The 15,557-nt window shown below is 45.0% G+C and overlaps 1 protein-coding gene across 8 annotated transcripts in view; it reads right to left on the bottom strand.

Annotated features, from left to right (window-relative positions):
• The window catches only part of LOC121552280 (SAM and SH3 domain-containing protein 1-like), a 323,777-nt gene that overhangs the window by 80,002 nt on the left and 228,218 nt on the right, over positions 1-15,557 (bottom strand). For all 8 annotated transcript variants that reach the window (XM_045211224.1, XM_045211225.1, XM_045211230.1 and 5 more), the window contains one exon: positions 6,981-7,109. In XM_045211224.1, the coding sequence (XP_045067159.1) occupies positions 6,981-7,109 (129 nt within the window). The remainder of the gene's footprint in view (positions 1-6,980; positions 7,110-15,557) is intronic.

Genomic DNA, 15,557 nt, shown 5'->3' with positions numbered 1-15,557 from the left:
TCATCAATCTACACACAATACCCCATAATGACAAAGTAAAAATAGGTTTTTAGACATTTTTGTACATTTATATATATATATATTTTTATATCACATTTACATAAGGATTCAGACCCTTTCCTCAGTACTTTGTTGAAGCACCTTTGGCAGCAATTAGAGCCTCAAGTCTTCTTGGGTATGATGCTACAAGCTTGGCACACCTGTATTTGGGGAGTTTCTCCCATTCTTCTCTGCATATCCTCTCAAGCTCTGTTAGGTTGAATGGGGAGCGTCGCTGCACAGCCATTTTCAGGTCTCTCCAGAGATGTTAGATCGGGTTCAAGTCCGGGTTCTGGCTGGGCCCCTCAAGGACATTAGGAGACTTGTCCCGAAGCTGTGTGCTTAGGGTCGTTGTCCTGTTGGAAGGTGAACCTTCACCGCAGTCTGTGGTCCTGCGCGCTCTGGAGCAGGCTTTCATCAAAATATCTTATTTTCCTTGATCTAGACTAGTGTCCCAGTCCTTGCCGCTGAAAAACATCCCAACAGCATGATGCTGCCACCAGCATGCTTCACCGTAGGGATGGTGCCAGGTTTCCTCCATATGTGACGCTTGGCATTCAGGCCAAAGAGTTCAATCTTGGTTTCATCAGACCAGCGAATCTTGTTTCTCATGGTCTGAGAGTCTTTAGGTGCCTTTTGGCAAACTCCAAGCAGGCTGTCATGTGCCTTTTACTGAGGTGTGGCTTCCGTCTGGCCACTCTACCATAAAGGCCTGATTGGTGGAGTCCTGCAGAGATGGTTGTCCTTCTGGAAGGTTCTTCCATCTCCACAGAGGAACTCTGGAACTCTGTCAGAGTGACCATCGGGTTCTTGGTCACCTCCCTGACCAAGGCCCTTCTCCCCCGATTGCTCAGTTTGGCTGGGTGGCCAGCTCTAGGAAGAGTATTGGTGGTTCAAAACTTCTTCCATTTAAGAATGATGGAAGCTACTGTGTTCTTGGGGACCTTCAAAGCTGCAGAAATTTTTTAGTACCCATCCCTAGATCTGTGCCTCGACACAATCCGGTCTCGGAGCTCTACGGACAATTCCTTCGACCTCATGGCTTGGTTTCCGCTCTGACATACGCTGTCAACTGTGGGACCTTTATAGACAGGTGTGCCTTTCCAAATCATTTCCAATCAATTGAATTTACCACAGGTGGACTCCAATCAAGTTGTAGAAACATCTCAAGGATGATCAATGGAAACAGGATGCTTGTGCAAAAATTCTAAAAACCTGTTTTCACTTTGTCATATGGGGCATTGTGTGTTGATTGATGAGGGATAATTTAAAAAAAAATCAATTTTAGAATTAGGCTGTAACGTAACAACATTTGGAAAAAGTCAAGGGGTCTGAATACTTTCCGAATGCACTGTATGTATTAAAACGTTCAGGTTTCAAACAATTTAGTATATGTTTTCAAAATGCATACTGCCTCCAGTTCATTGCAAAGTGTTGTGTGACGTGCTGATGAAGCCTGCTTTCTGTTGCTTATGCATTTGCTGTTTGAGATGCTGTAGCAGCAGCTCTCATGCTGTCTGACAGATTTTCCGCTCAAAGGCTCTTTATCGGTATACTGTACGCGTGTGATAAATAAGATACATAACAATTATACTGTACACACGCTCAATTATGCAAATTACTAAATTATGCAAATTAACCTATAGACCAATAAGCATGACCAGTCAAATGTATTTACATCGACTGTTATTTCCATCAATGAATAGGCTAAAAAGCATTATTTCACAATGGGATTTTTTCTTATTTTCCCGGACAATTGGCCAGCGGCAATTTTATTAATCGGTTTTATTTTTTTATTTTTTGCCAAAAGCCGGCTATTACCGACTAGCGGAAACCCTGACACACATACACACACACATGCACACACACACAGTCTTGTATAACTAACCTTGTGGGGACACACAATTCAGTCCCATCCAAAATCCTATTTTCTCTAACCCCTAACCCTAATCCTAACCCTAACCCTTAAACTAACCCTAGCTCCTAACCCTAAACCCAATTCTAGCCCGAACACTAATTCTAACCTTAACCCTAAACCCCCTAGAAATAGCATTTGACCTTGTGGGGACTAACAAAATGTCCCCATTTGGTCAAAAATAAATGTGTTTACTATTCTTGTGGGGACTTCTGGTCCCCACAAGTATAGTTAAACACATCAACACATAGAGAAGACTGAGGAGAGAATCTCTCAAACAACAGACACTTACTCCTTAATGATGGACGTGAGAGTGCTTAACTGGAGAGCTCTGAGAGCAGAGCAGACATGATCTTTGGCCCACATCAATCAGCACAGCTGAGCACTCCATAACTCAACCATACCACCCTTTACTGAGACCCACCTCTCAAATTAACCAAAACCACATGGCTGCAGAGAGCCTGGGGGAGATCCTATTGGTCTATCTTCTTCTAATTAATCTCTATATCAACCTCCACCTTTCTTGTCTTTACAACTGGATAGTACTTTATGATAGAGCTGAGGAGATGAATGGTGAAAAATGTGTCAATGCGTAGGAGCCATAGGAGTAAGTGTGTAAGTATAACGTAAGATAGTAAGGTCACTCTCTTCCCACTGAATTGAATGATCTGTTGTTGTGCTCAACCCAAAAAGTGTCCTTGTAACTTCGGTTACGGAATAAAACAAAATAAACATACTATATTTGTGAGTGCTGGATTTGTTTGTTTCTTAATGTGTATAGCTATAATGTAGCTATAATGATATAGTCCTATCTACAGCTGAGTGTGTGAATAAACAGCCTTCTGAGTCCATATCTCCTCTGTTCCTCCCCCTCTCTTTCCTTTCCTCTTTCTTGCCAAGTTGTGCAGGGGGGACAGACAGCTGCAGGCTCTCACATCCTTCTCTTTTTTCTCCTCCTCTAGCTCTCCCTTTGAGAGATGCTCTCTACTCCTCCCTCCAACTCCAGGCCCCCCACCACCCCCGGGGCCCCATCCTAGCGCTCCCTTTGAGAGATGAATGGTGCTGCAATGGATAGCTGCCGTTTTACAGGCTCCTGACCAATTCTGCTATTACATTTTTTTGCACTGATCTTAACTTTTTCTGTACACAATGTTTCCGCCATCGTTTCCTATGACCAAAAAGAGCTTCTGGAAAGCGATCACTAACCTCGATTTTGATGAGGATTTCTATTTTAACGAGTCGGCGGTATGGACATACGGCTCACCCCGGACCAGGCCCTAATCCCTGAGACTCGGAAAAGACGGCGTAAGAGAGGCCGACGTGCGGGCACCCTGATAAAACTATGTTGGCTAATTAATAATCTGCTTCTACCCTCTGTTCTATTGGCGAACGTACAATCACTGGAGAACACACTGGACGAGTTCCGTTGGAGACTATCCTATCAACGGGACCTGAAGTACTGTAATATCCTATGTTTCTCTGAGTCGTTGCTGACCAAGGACATGGATAATATACATCTAGACTGTACGGCAGTGTCGGGTAAGGGTGTGTGTGTCACATCCTGACTCTGGGGACTCTTATTTGTTGAGTCAGGGTGTGTATTTTCTATGTGGTGTAGGTCTATGTTATAAGTCTAGTATGTCTAGATCTATGTTGGCTGGTGTGGTTCCCAATCAGAGGCAGCTGTCGCTCGTTGTCTCTGATTGGGGACCATACTTAGGCAGCCTATTGGCATTGGCACTAGTGGGTTGTGGGATCTTGTTCTGTATAAGGTTTGTTGCGTTACCTTAGGACTTCACGTGTCGTTAGTTTATTGTTTTGTCGTGTGTTTATTCGTGTAAATAAACATGTTTGCATATCACGCTGCGCCTTGGTCCGTCCCGTCTATGAATGGAAGTGACAGAAGATCCCACCAAACGAGGACCAAGCAGCGTGCCCAGGTGGAGCGAAGGGCCATGTCACAGGTGGGCAAGTTGTGGTCATGGGAAGAGATATTTGCGGGGAAAGGACCATGGGCTAAGGTAGATGCCCAGGCAGGAGAGGAGCAACGGCAACACGGAGGAGGCCGGTCAAGGAGGAAGCCCGAGAGGCAGCCCCAATAATTTTTTTTGGGGGGGCACACGGGGTGGTTGGCGGAGCCTAGGGTTAGAGCAGAGCCAACTCCCCGTACTCACGCGAGAAGGCGTATGACTGGGCAAGCTCCGTGTTAAGCGGAGCTACGTACTGTGTCGCCAGTGCACCGGCACAGTCCTGTTCGGGGTCTCCCACACCAGGGTCCAGACAGGGCTTGGAGTATAGTGGGAGGAAGGGGAAGCAGCGCGTCGAGGTCCAGACCAGACCAGGGGCGCAACAGGGAGGCGGAGAATAGGTGGTTATCACGCCCGGAGCCGGATCCGCCTCCGAGGCGGAATGCCCACCCGGCCCCTACCCTGTTAAGTAAAGGTTGTGCGGTCGGAGTCCGCACCTTTGGGGTGGGGTGGCGGGGGGGATACTGTCACGCCCTGACTCTGGGGACTCTTATTTGTTGAGTCAGGGTGTGTATTTTCTATGTGGTGTAGGTCTATGTTATAAGTCTAGTATGTCTAGATCTATGTTGGCCGGTGTGGTTCCCAATCAGAGGCAGCTGTCGCTTGTTGTCTCTGATTGGGGACCATACTTAGGCAGCCTATTGGCACTAGTGGGTTGTGGGATCTTGTTCTGTATAAGGTTTGTTGTGTTACCTTAGGACTTCACGTGTCGTTAGTTTATTGTTTTGTCGTGTGTTTATTCGTGTAAATAAACATGTTTGCATATCACGCTGCGCCTTGGTCCGTCCCGTGAACTGGTGTGAGATCTCTAATATTAAGGAAGTATTGAGGTTCTGCTCGCCTGAGTTAGAATAAACTAGAGGAGAAAAAACTCTAGATCACCTTTACTCCACACACAGTAACGCATACAAAGCTCTCCCTCACCCTCCATTTAGAAAATCTGACCATAACACTATCCTCCTTATTCCTAATTACAAACAAAAACTCAAACAGGAAGTACCAGTGACGCGTTCAATATGGAAGTGGTCCGATGAAGCGGATGCTAAGCTACAGGACTGTTTGGCTAGCACAGACTGGAATATGTTCCGGGATTCATCCGAGAACTTGCGACTAGTGAGGTTTCGCCGCCCGACAACCTGCCTGCTCGAACCTATCTCCTCCTCTCTTCTCCAGACCATCTCTGGAGACCTTCTCCCATTCCTCACTTCCGTTATCAACTCATCCCTGACCACTAGCTGCGTCCCCTCTGACTTCAAAATGGCCCTTGTCCCCTCCCCTCCTCAAGAAACCAACACTCGACTCATCTGACGTCAGACCTGTATCACTTCTTTCTATCCAAAACACTTGATATGCTGTCTCTGATCAACTTTCTCGTTATGTGTCTCAGAATGATCTTCTTGACCCTAACCAATCAGGCGTCAAGACGGGTCACTCAACCGAGACTGCTCTTCTCTGTGTTACGGACGCTCTCCACACTGCCAAAGCTGACTTCTCTTCTCTGTTCTCATCCTCCTAGATTTATCTGCTGCCTTCGACACTGTGAACCATCAGATCCTCCTTTCCACCCTCTCAGGGCTGGGTGTCTCTTGGATTGCATCCTACCTGGCAGGCCGCTCCTACCAGGTGATGTGGAGAGGACCTGTGTCTGCACCACGTACTATCACTAATGGTGTCCCGCAGGGCTCAGTTCTAGGCCCTCTCCTCTTCTCTCTATACACCAAATCACTCGGCTCCGTCATATCCTCACATGGTCTCTCCTATCATTGCTATGCAGATGATACTCAACTACTTTTCTCCTTCCCCCCTTCTGACACCCAGGTGGCAAAATGCATCTAAAAGCGATCAAAAGCGAGAGCTACATGTAGCGAGGTGTGCACATTTGTACATTTGTTCACATCCTTCGCTAGTTAATGAGTTATTAACCCAGTTATAGATCATTTGTAGTCAGCAACGGGGGAGTGATTGCTTCCTACAAGAGCACAAAACGTGTGCATTTCTAGACATCTCTCTGCATTGTTGGCAAGGGCCCGTAAGTAAGCATTTCACTCTTAGTCTACACCTCTTGTTTACGAAGCACTTGAAAAATTAAATTGTATTTGATTTGTTTAAGTACGCTCACTCCTTTTAGGTTCAGGATGAGTAGAATAAACTGAGGTTTAGGCTAGATGTACCCAGTTTCCTGCTATGGGTTCTGGAAATGAGACTTTAGAACTGAATTGATGCCATCTGTTTTCAAGAGTTCTAAACAGATACAAATCACTTTGAATAGTGTCATAATAGCACATTTATAAAGCTAGCATATGAAGACTAACCCCCCTCACTCTCTCTCTCTGTGTGTTGTGTGTGTGTGGAGTATAGACCCCCAGGGGTGCTCCGAGCAGCACAGAGGCAGAGCGGTGTTCGCTGCCAGGACCAACTGCAATCTTCAATACCTCCGTCAGTAACTAAGCAACGCAGGAGTACCATGCCCCACTACCCTACATCCCTGTGAATGTGAACCTTCAGAACACAACCAAGCGCTTTCAGGCACACAACACACTCACTAGCTCACTCTCCAAACTAAACTCCCCCTCCTCCCCTCCCTGACTGGCTCCCAGGCTGTTGGCAGCACACTGGACAATCACACTGTAAAGATACCAAACTGATCCAAGAATGGGGTGTTTGAGGATATTATGAATTATAAAAGGAGATCTGAGAAAATGAAAATTTTCCTCAGCATTTTGGCTCTCACTTCACAGTTGTAGACTATGTAAGCAGCATATTGTAGAGTCATAAGGAAACAGGTTGCTGCAGGTCTTTAGCTGATATTGTATTGATGTAAGCTGGTGGGTTTCCTGTTTGATGGGACTCAGTTATACTCTACTGCAGTGGTAGAACTCAGTTCTATTGTGTTTCAGTAGGGTTCATGGCCTTGAGTTTGTGTTTGGACATGCAACAGTATGATTGGTGTTCGTGGGGACTCAGTATGTGATGTGATGAGTGCGTTTGTGGGGACGTACCATGTCGAGATCCTGGGACACACGTCTCTTGCGTAGCTCCTCCATGCGGTCGCTGACGTCACTGAAGGAGGTGTTGCAGTACTCTGAGTACTCCTGGGCCAGGTCATCAATGTTCCCCAGAGAACCATCCTACACAACACACACATTTACATTTTACATTTCAGTCATTTAGCAGACGCTCTTATCCAGAGCGACTTACAGTTAGTGAGTGCATACATTTTTCTGGCCCCCCGTGTGAATCGAACCCACAACCCTGGCGTTGCAAGTGCCATGCTCTACCAACTGAGCTACAGGAAAGAGAGAGAGTAACCGGTTAGTCATTCAGAAGGACAGACAGAGTAAGAAAACATATGATTCAGAGGGAGAGAATAGAAGAAGCCATATGTTCGAACTAGGTAGAATGGAAGAAAGAAATGGTAGGTTGGCAAGACATTTGCTGATTCACACTTATTACTCAATCTGAGGACCCAAAATGGCACCAAAGCCTTAGTTTGGATTAATAACATTGGTTTCACTACTGTTTAAGATTCAAGCTGAGCCAATCCCTTCAGTTAGCGCCACACTCCCTCCACTGCTTCCACCTCCACAGTACAGTTCTCCAGGCGAGGGAAAAGGGAGATTGATCAAATAAACTAACTGACTAACAACCTCAGCTCCCCATCTGTCTCTCACTCTGGGTGAAGCACAGCTTAATAAAACCCCTGTCACATACACTTGTAATTAGGAGAATGTGAGACGCGCCAACTGGCAGGCAGGCATTCGGCTAGCACGGCCGGGCATGGCGGTGCAGTGTGGCGGGAGGTGTGCAAGGGCAAACAAATCGAATTACTCACACATCACTTCTTCCTCTCGCTGCCACTCTAGGGTAAGATTATTAGCTAACACAGTGGTGCTACTGAGGGAGGGGGAAGTCTGTTAGAGATAAGGTTAGAGGTTCCAGCACCTTTACCGGAGTCTTGTGAGTCACCCACTGTTGTGCAGCACACACCAGGTGATCTAGTTGCTGTGCGGAATTCACAATTAAATAATTATTAAGTTACAGTTGAAGTCGGAAGTTTACATACACTTAGGTTGGAGTCATTAAAACTTGTTTTTCAACCACTCCACACATTAATTGTTGTGCATGACACAAGTAATCTTTCCAACAATTGTTTACAGACAGATTATTTCACTTATAATTCACTGTATCACAATTCCAGTGGGTCAGAAGTTTACATACACTAAGTTGACTGTGCCTTTAAACAGCTTGGAAAATTCCAGAAAATGATGTCATGGCTTTAGAAGCTTCTGATAGGCTAATTGACATCATTTGAGTCAATTAGAGGTGTACCTGTGGATGTATTTCAAGGCCTACCTTCAAACTCAGTGCCTCTTTGCTTGACATCATGGGAAAATCAAAAGAAATCAGTCAAGACCTCAGAGAGAAAATTGTAGACCTCCACAAGTCTGGTTCATCGTTGGGAGCAATTTCCAAATGCCTGAAGGTACCACGTTCATCTCTACAAACAATAGTACGCAAGTATAAACACCATGGGACCACGCAGCCGTCAAACCGCTCAGGAAGGAGACGCTATCTGCCTAGAGATTAATGTACTTTGGTGCGAAAAGTGCAAATCAATCCCAGAACAACAGCAAAAGACCTTGTGAAGATGCTGGAGGAAACAGGTACAAAAGTATCTATATCCACAGTAAAACGAGTCCTATATCGACATAACCTGAAAGGCCGCTCAGCAAGGAAGAAGCCACTGCTCCAAAACCGTCATAAAAAGCCAGACTACGGTTTGCAACTGCACATGGGGACAAAGATCGTACTTTTTGGAGAAATGTCCTCTGGTCTGATGAAACAAAAATAGAACTGTTTGGCCATAATGACCATCATTATGTTTGGAGAAAAAACGGGGAGGCTTGCAAGCCGAAGAACACCATCCCAACCGTGAAGCACGGGGGTGGCAGCATCATGCTGTGGGGTTGCTTTGCTGCAGGAGGGACTGGTGCACTTTACAAAATGCAACATCTCAAGTCATCAGTCAGGAAGTTAAAGCTTGGTCGCAAATGGGTCTTCCAAATGGACAATGACCCCAAGCATACTTCCAAAGTTGTGGCAAAATGGCTTAAGGACAACAAAGTCAAGGTATTGGAGTGGCCATCACAAAGCCCTGACCTCAATCCTATAGAACATTTGTGGGCAGAACTGAAAAAGCATGTGCGAGCAAGGAGGCCTAGAAACCTGACTCAGTTACACCAGCTCTGTCAGGAGGAATGGACCAAAATCCACACAAACTTATTGTGGGAAGCTTGTGGAAGGCTACCCGAAACATTTGACCCAAGTTAAACAATTTAAAGGCAATGCTACTAAATACTAATTGAGTGTATGTAAACTTCTGACCCACTGGGAATGTGATGAAAGAAATAAAAGCTGAAATAAATCATTCTCTCTACTATTATTCTGACATTTCACATTCTTAAAATAAAGTGGTGATCTTAACTGACCTAAGACAGGGCATTTTTACTAGGATTAAATGTCAGGAATTGTGAAAAACTGAGTTTAAATGTATTTGGCTAAGGTGTATGTAAACTTCCGACTTCAACTGTAACTGTCTAAAATGTGCTAAATGCTCTCCAGTTGTGCATTTGGTTTGCTAATTTAGTAGCTTGTTAGCTATCTAGCTAATTGGTTAGCTTCTTCCAAAATCAAGCTTCACTTGCCGGTAAAAGCAGATAATCCCCTCCTGGATCAAGAGCCTTGCTGTCTAATATGTGTTTTGTTTAGTTACTTTTATAACTTTATGAGCTGGGATGATTGTCCTGAAAATAGTTTAAGTCAGAGACTGTATAAAATGTTCGCAGAACGTTCATTAGCATTTAGTTAGCATTCTATATGGGATTTTACAATACTTGTTAGCATTGCTAACCTTCGGATTACAAAAGCTCAGTGGGGTATTACCGAATATCCCGGTATTGCACAAGGTCGGTATGAAGGTATGACAATCTGGATACTGCCCAAGCCTAGCGGTGAACATCAATCTTCAAGTATTTCCACAGATTTGCAATGAAATTCAAGTCTAGGCTTTCACTGGGCCCCTCAAGGACTTTCACATTCTTGTTCTGAAGCCATTCCAGCATTGCTTTGGCTTGGGGTCATTGTCCTGTTGGAACGTAAATCTTCGCCCCAGTCTAAGGTCCTTTGCACTCTGAAGCAGGTTCTCATCAATGATTTTCCTGTATTTGGCTCCATTCATTGCTCCCTCTATCCTTACCAGTCTCCCAGTCCCTGCCACTGAAAAGCATCCCCATAGCATGATGCTGCCACCACCATGCTTCACAGTAGGAAAGGTGTTAGATGGGTGATGAGCTGTGCCTGGTTTTCTCCAGATATAGCGCTTTGCATTAAGGCCAAAGAGCCCAGATTGGTGAAGTGCTATAGAGACTGTTGTCCTTCTGGTACATTCTCCCATCTCAGCCAAGAAACTATGTAGTTCTGTCAGAGTGGTCATTGGGTTCTTGGTCACCAGCCTGACCAAGGTCCTTCTTGCCCGGTTGCTCAGTTTGGTCAGATGGCCAGCTCTAGGCAGAGTCTGGGTAGCTCCATATTTTTTTAATTTCTCAATAATAGAGACCACTGTGCTCTTTCAACACTCTAGAAATTGTTTTATATATATATGTTTTTTTTTTATATTTACTTATGTAAATTAGATGTTTCTGTATTTAATTTTCAACAAATTTGCAAACATTTCTAAAAACATGTTTTCACTTTGTCATTGTGGGGTATGGTGTGAAAATACATTATGTATTCAGGCTGTAACACAACAAAATGTGGAATATGTCAAGGGGTATGAATACTTTCTGAAGGCACTGTATATTGCGGATCGGCCATTAGTTTGAAAAAAATGTAGATATGCTTTTTAGGCCATACTTAATTATGAGGGCTCTATCCTCTGTTGACAGGATATAAATATCAGCCATAGCAGTGATGGCCAATCATTCAATATTCATCCATGTTGATCTAGTCAGTGCCTGGTTTGGTGAGTGGTCAGCTTGTATGGAGTCACTCTGTGAGGAGTGAACAGTCTCTCTGTCTGTCTCTCTATGGTTGTCTGAACAGGACCAAGTATCTCCATTCCCAGCCTGGTATGAATGGGGCACTGTGGAGGCAGTGTGCCACACACACACCGGGCAGGCGCACACACACCCCGATGGGAGGCAGAGAGGGGCTTCTTCTGAGAGGGCTATTGAAAACAACATTGGATTAAAAACAAACTAGTCCTAGCAAACTGTGGAAAAACACAAACCTGAAGTGATTTTAACCATCATCCATCAGTAATGCATTACACATTAACAACAGTGTATTTAAATGCACCGCAGATGCAGATTGTTCTGCTCTATTTTTCTCGACTCACTCTGCCTCCCTGACTAGAATATATTCCTTAGAACATCCACTTACGTCCAGGCTATGACATATGGTTAGAGATGGCTGATATCCCCTATGGAGCCATCCCTCCCTCACCGGGCCCAGGGCAGGCACATGCTTTCCCTCACATTCCTCATTCCTCACACTCGTATTAGAGACTAGCTACAGTACTGCCTAATCACCATAAACATGCCACAATCGATCCAGAGTTAAGCCTACCATGTCCACGAGGGAGACAGAGACAGGCAGACCCAGACAATACAGTTGCAGCCACTGCGTCTGTTCATGTAGAACGCCTGATTACAACTGACCCAGATCATCAGTAAAAGTTCATGACCATTCTGGGTCTATTAAACAAGCTGTCCGTGTCTGTATAGAAACATCTCAGTCACAACTCCAGTTTGTGTATAGACGTTTGAGTATAGCATGGCTGTCTGTGTTAAATGCCTAGAATAGTGTCTGGGCATGGGTTCCATCTCAACTGTCAGCACTGTATGTCTGTAATACTTCAACTCTCCAAGCTCCACACCAATAGGTGAAGCCTATGGCTCGCTCTGTTACAATGTGCTTTATTGTGTTGTTGTTAAAGTGTTGTTACAGTGTGCTAGGTCTTTCCTTACTGCAGTGTTCATCTGAGGGAGGCCAGTGTGTGTGTTAGCATACCTGTGATTCCTCTCCTGCCATGAGCTCATGCAGCCTAGAGCTGGGTGATATGGACAAATATCCATATCGCAACAAATTGCCTGAATTGATGAGATAACAATAAATATAACGATAAGTTTATAACAATGTAAGTTTATGTGTGTGTGTGGGAGTGAGGGAACAATAGTTCACATGGCAGTGTGAGGAGGGTACTGGGGGGGGGTATGGGGCCAGTGGACAAGCAGTGATTTGTGGGGTATTGACTGGGGATGATGGGGGATTGGAGGGGGTGAAACATCTGGAGGTTGAGGAGACAGCCTTTATCTAACACAGAGCCTATGGAGAAGGCATTTCTCTCTCGGCTTTATTTGACCAACAACCAAACTGGGGTCTGTGTCTGTTAGGCTAGCTGACTAACCCACCAGTTGGAAATCTGAGTGTCCTAAAATGATGTTAATGTGTGTGGAATGTGTGTGTATTGAATTCAAAGAAAATGGAAGGAATGACAACAATTACGGTTTTATGGAGTTGAATGCAGTATATGGAGCCATAATACAGTAGATCAAACTAAATGTTTCTGCTTTTACAATGGCTTCCACTCGTGTATACAAGAGTGCACCACCCTGCCTTGAGTCAAGTTCAATTGTAATGCTAACAGTAAGAACAGGCTATTAAAGACAACACCCAGACCATTACACACAGACCATTACACAGAGAGAGAGAGAGAGAGAGAGAGAGAGAGAGAGAGAGAGAGAGAGAGAGAGAGAGAGAGAGAGAGAGAGAGAGAGAGAGAGAGAGAGAGAGAGAGAGAGAGAGAGAGAGAGAGAGACAGAGAGAGAGACAGAGAGAGAGACAGAGAGAGAGAGAGAGAGAGAGAGAGAGAGAGAGAGAGAGAGAGAGAGAGACAGAGATACAGAGAGAGAGACAGAGAGAGAGACAGAGAGAGAGAGAGAGAGAGAGAGAGAGAGAGAGAGAGAGAGAGAGAGAGAGAGAGAGAGAGAGAGACAGAGACAGAGATACAGATACAGAGAGAGAGAGACAGAGAGAGAGAGAGAGAGAGAGAGAGAGAGAGAGAGAGAGAGAGAGAGAGAGAGAGAGAGAGAGAGAGAGAGAGAGAGAGAGAGAGAGAGAGAGAGAGAGAGAGAGAGAGTAAAGAAGACAGCGTGGAAAGTTACTGGAGTTCCCCAGTCCCCACGTCTAAAGCCAGAACACCATTCTCGCTCTCCTTACCAACCATTCCTCATTTCCTGCTCAGCTGAACCTCTTCAGAAAAACACTGTGACAACACATTTGGGGCAGGTCCAATCTTCTCTCACTTCACTTCAATCCTTTACGCAACAACCATCTGACTATCAGCTTGGGGGAAATACTGTGTCGATATTCCAGTAAAAAGTTTGTTATTCTAAGTCAATGGGATAGACCACTAGTGGGAGGACTGACCTGACTGAACGGTCTCATGGTTTACTGTTTATAAGCCTGATTACAGGGATTGCTCAACTGTGTACTGTTTATATTGTAGTAATACTTCTGCATGATATGTAGACATTTATCGGGAAAGTTAACCCGCTCTTCTTTTAAATCCATGGCTCACAGCCATAGGTTTAGAGGTTTCAGTCCAGGATTCCACATGAGAATATGCTCCCTTTTCCCCTTGACAGAGAGATGAATAGGAGAGAGGGTTCTGAATGGGTAACATACAGGTCTAGGCTACACCACATCCCAGGCCATTTGAGTGCATGGGTGAGGAGATGATGAGATGTTGGGGGTGGATGTGACATTGGGACCTTCGGACCCCTGCTTATCAAATCAATTAGCCATTGCATTCCTGTCATTCTCAATGTGACCACCCTGGGAGGGTGGTGGGTGGTGGTGCAACAGTATTATTCACGGAATCTGGAGAGGCATCCAAGGGTCACTACTGAACAGTAGTAGTGCATGGCAAAGCCTTATCTGTTCCAAAGGCATGCCCCATGATGAGCCAGAAACCCTTTTCTTATGTGGCCATGCAACCGTCCACTCTGAGCCAAACGCCAATTACACTCACACACACATCGAAAGTGTTCCTCGACTTCACTCTGCAACTTAACAGCCAATTGTCTATGTACTCACAGAGACAAAAAAAATCTGCTCAAATGTAACCATTATTTATTTATTATTTTTCCTCAATCACAACTCAGTAACTCAATCAGTGCCCTTCAATCCAACCTAAACGACCATCATGAAACATTTACTCTAAGCTCTGATTGTGCCAGAAGCTGCAACCCTTTACTGATAAGGCCTGTTCTTTGGAGGGAGATCTAGGGGAACTAATATGTTTCCTGAGTGTTGCTATTCAACACTTCAACACTTGCATTCAAGGTCCTGATTTCCCTGAGCAGTCAATGTTATTAGTCTATGAAGAAAAATACCTCATGAGCTAGCAAGCTGTTCTTTCTGTCATTTTTTTGAGAAACCCCCCCCCCAACAAAGGTAGCAATAATGTGCACTCCACAGCTGAAATAACTTCCCCCTTGTAAATAGCACACCAAGCCACTTCTGTCCATAACCAGCACGCAGGGCTAAACTCAGTTCGCTGACTGACCTCTTGTGTCCTCTTGCATGCTAAACTAACTGCCAAGTTAGCTACAGACCTAATCTCTTAATTTAGTTTCTTTCAATTGATGTTGTCCCCCTTTACATGCAAGATTTGGTGTTCTCTCTCTCTCTCAAAGCAAGTGCTTGTTATTTGTCATTGCAGCAGAAGGCATTCCAGAGGTCTCTAAACCATTAGCTTTAGCTAAAGTGTTTGTTCTGATCCCAGCTTTAGGAACACATTCCTGGCAGCGCTGTTTGTCATACTGGGGTCGGTCACGTGCCTATTGAGTTATTGTTGTTCTGTTCGTGCTGTGGACAAGGCTTTTGTCAGTGTCAGGACTAGCCTTGAGACTAGCTAGCCATCCTCTAGGACAGTGGTTCCCAACTCCAGTCCTTGAGTACCCCCAACAGTACACATTTGTATTGTAGCCCCGGACAAGCACACCTGATTCAACTAATCATCAGGCCCTCAATGTGTTGAATCAGTTTTTGGTTTATTTGGGGGGCTACAATAAAAATGTGTGCTGTTGGGGGTACTTGAGGACTGGAGCTGGGGACCACTGCTCTAGGGGAGCGCATAGTGACAAATGAAAATGGCCATTGTGTATCTGATGTAATGATAGAACGACAATGGTACGATCAGTTACACTCGATACCTGTTCAGAACACTATAGGGTGGAGGTAAAAAAAAAAAAACTCTCACTCACTTGAATCATTTTCATGATTCATTTCAAATGGGAGTGACTGAATTAGCACCTGGCTCCATTTCCCTCCTCATAGAACACACCGGCTCCAACCCCAGCCCCAAGAGACCGACCAGACTGCTGGTGCCCGCACAACTTCTCCCTACAATGGAAGGTAAACGATCTCTCGCTCTACTCCTCCCTCCAGGCTTTAGCGGTGTAGGACAATGGCCTCCGGCCGTGCTTATGCACCTGTCCCACCCATACACC

The sequence above is a fragment of the Coregonus clupeaformis genome, chromosome 36, assembly GCF_020615455.1.
Source record: "Coregonus clupeaformis isolate EN_2021a chromosome 36, ASM2061545v1, whole genome shotgun sequence".
Classification (NCBI taxonomy): Eukaryota; Metazoa; Chordata; class Actinopteri; order Salmoniformes; family Salmonidae; genus Coregonus; species Coregonus clupeaformis.
Note: the sequence above shows the minus strand (reverse complement) of the source record. Positions and strands in the feature narration are given on the sequence as shown.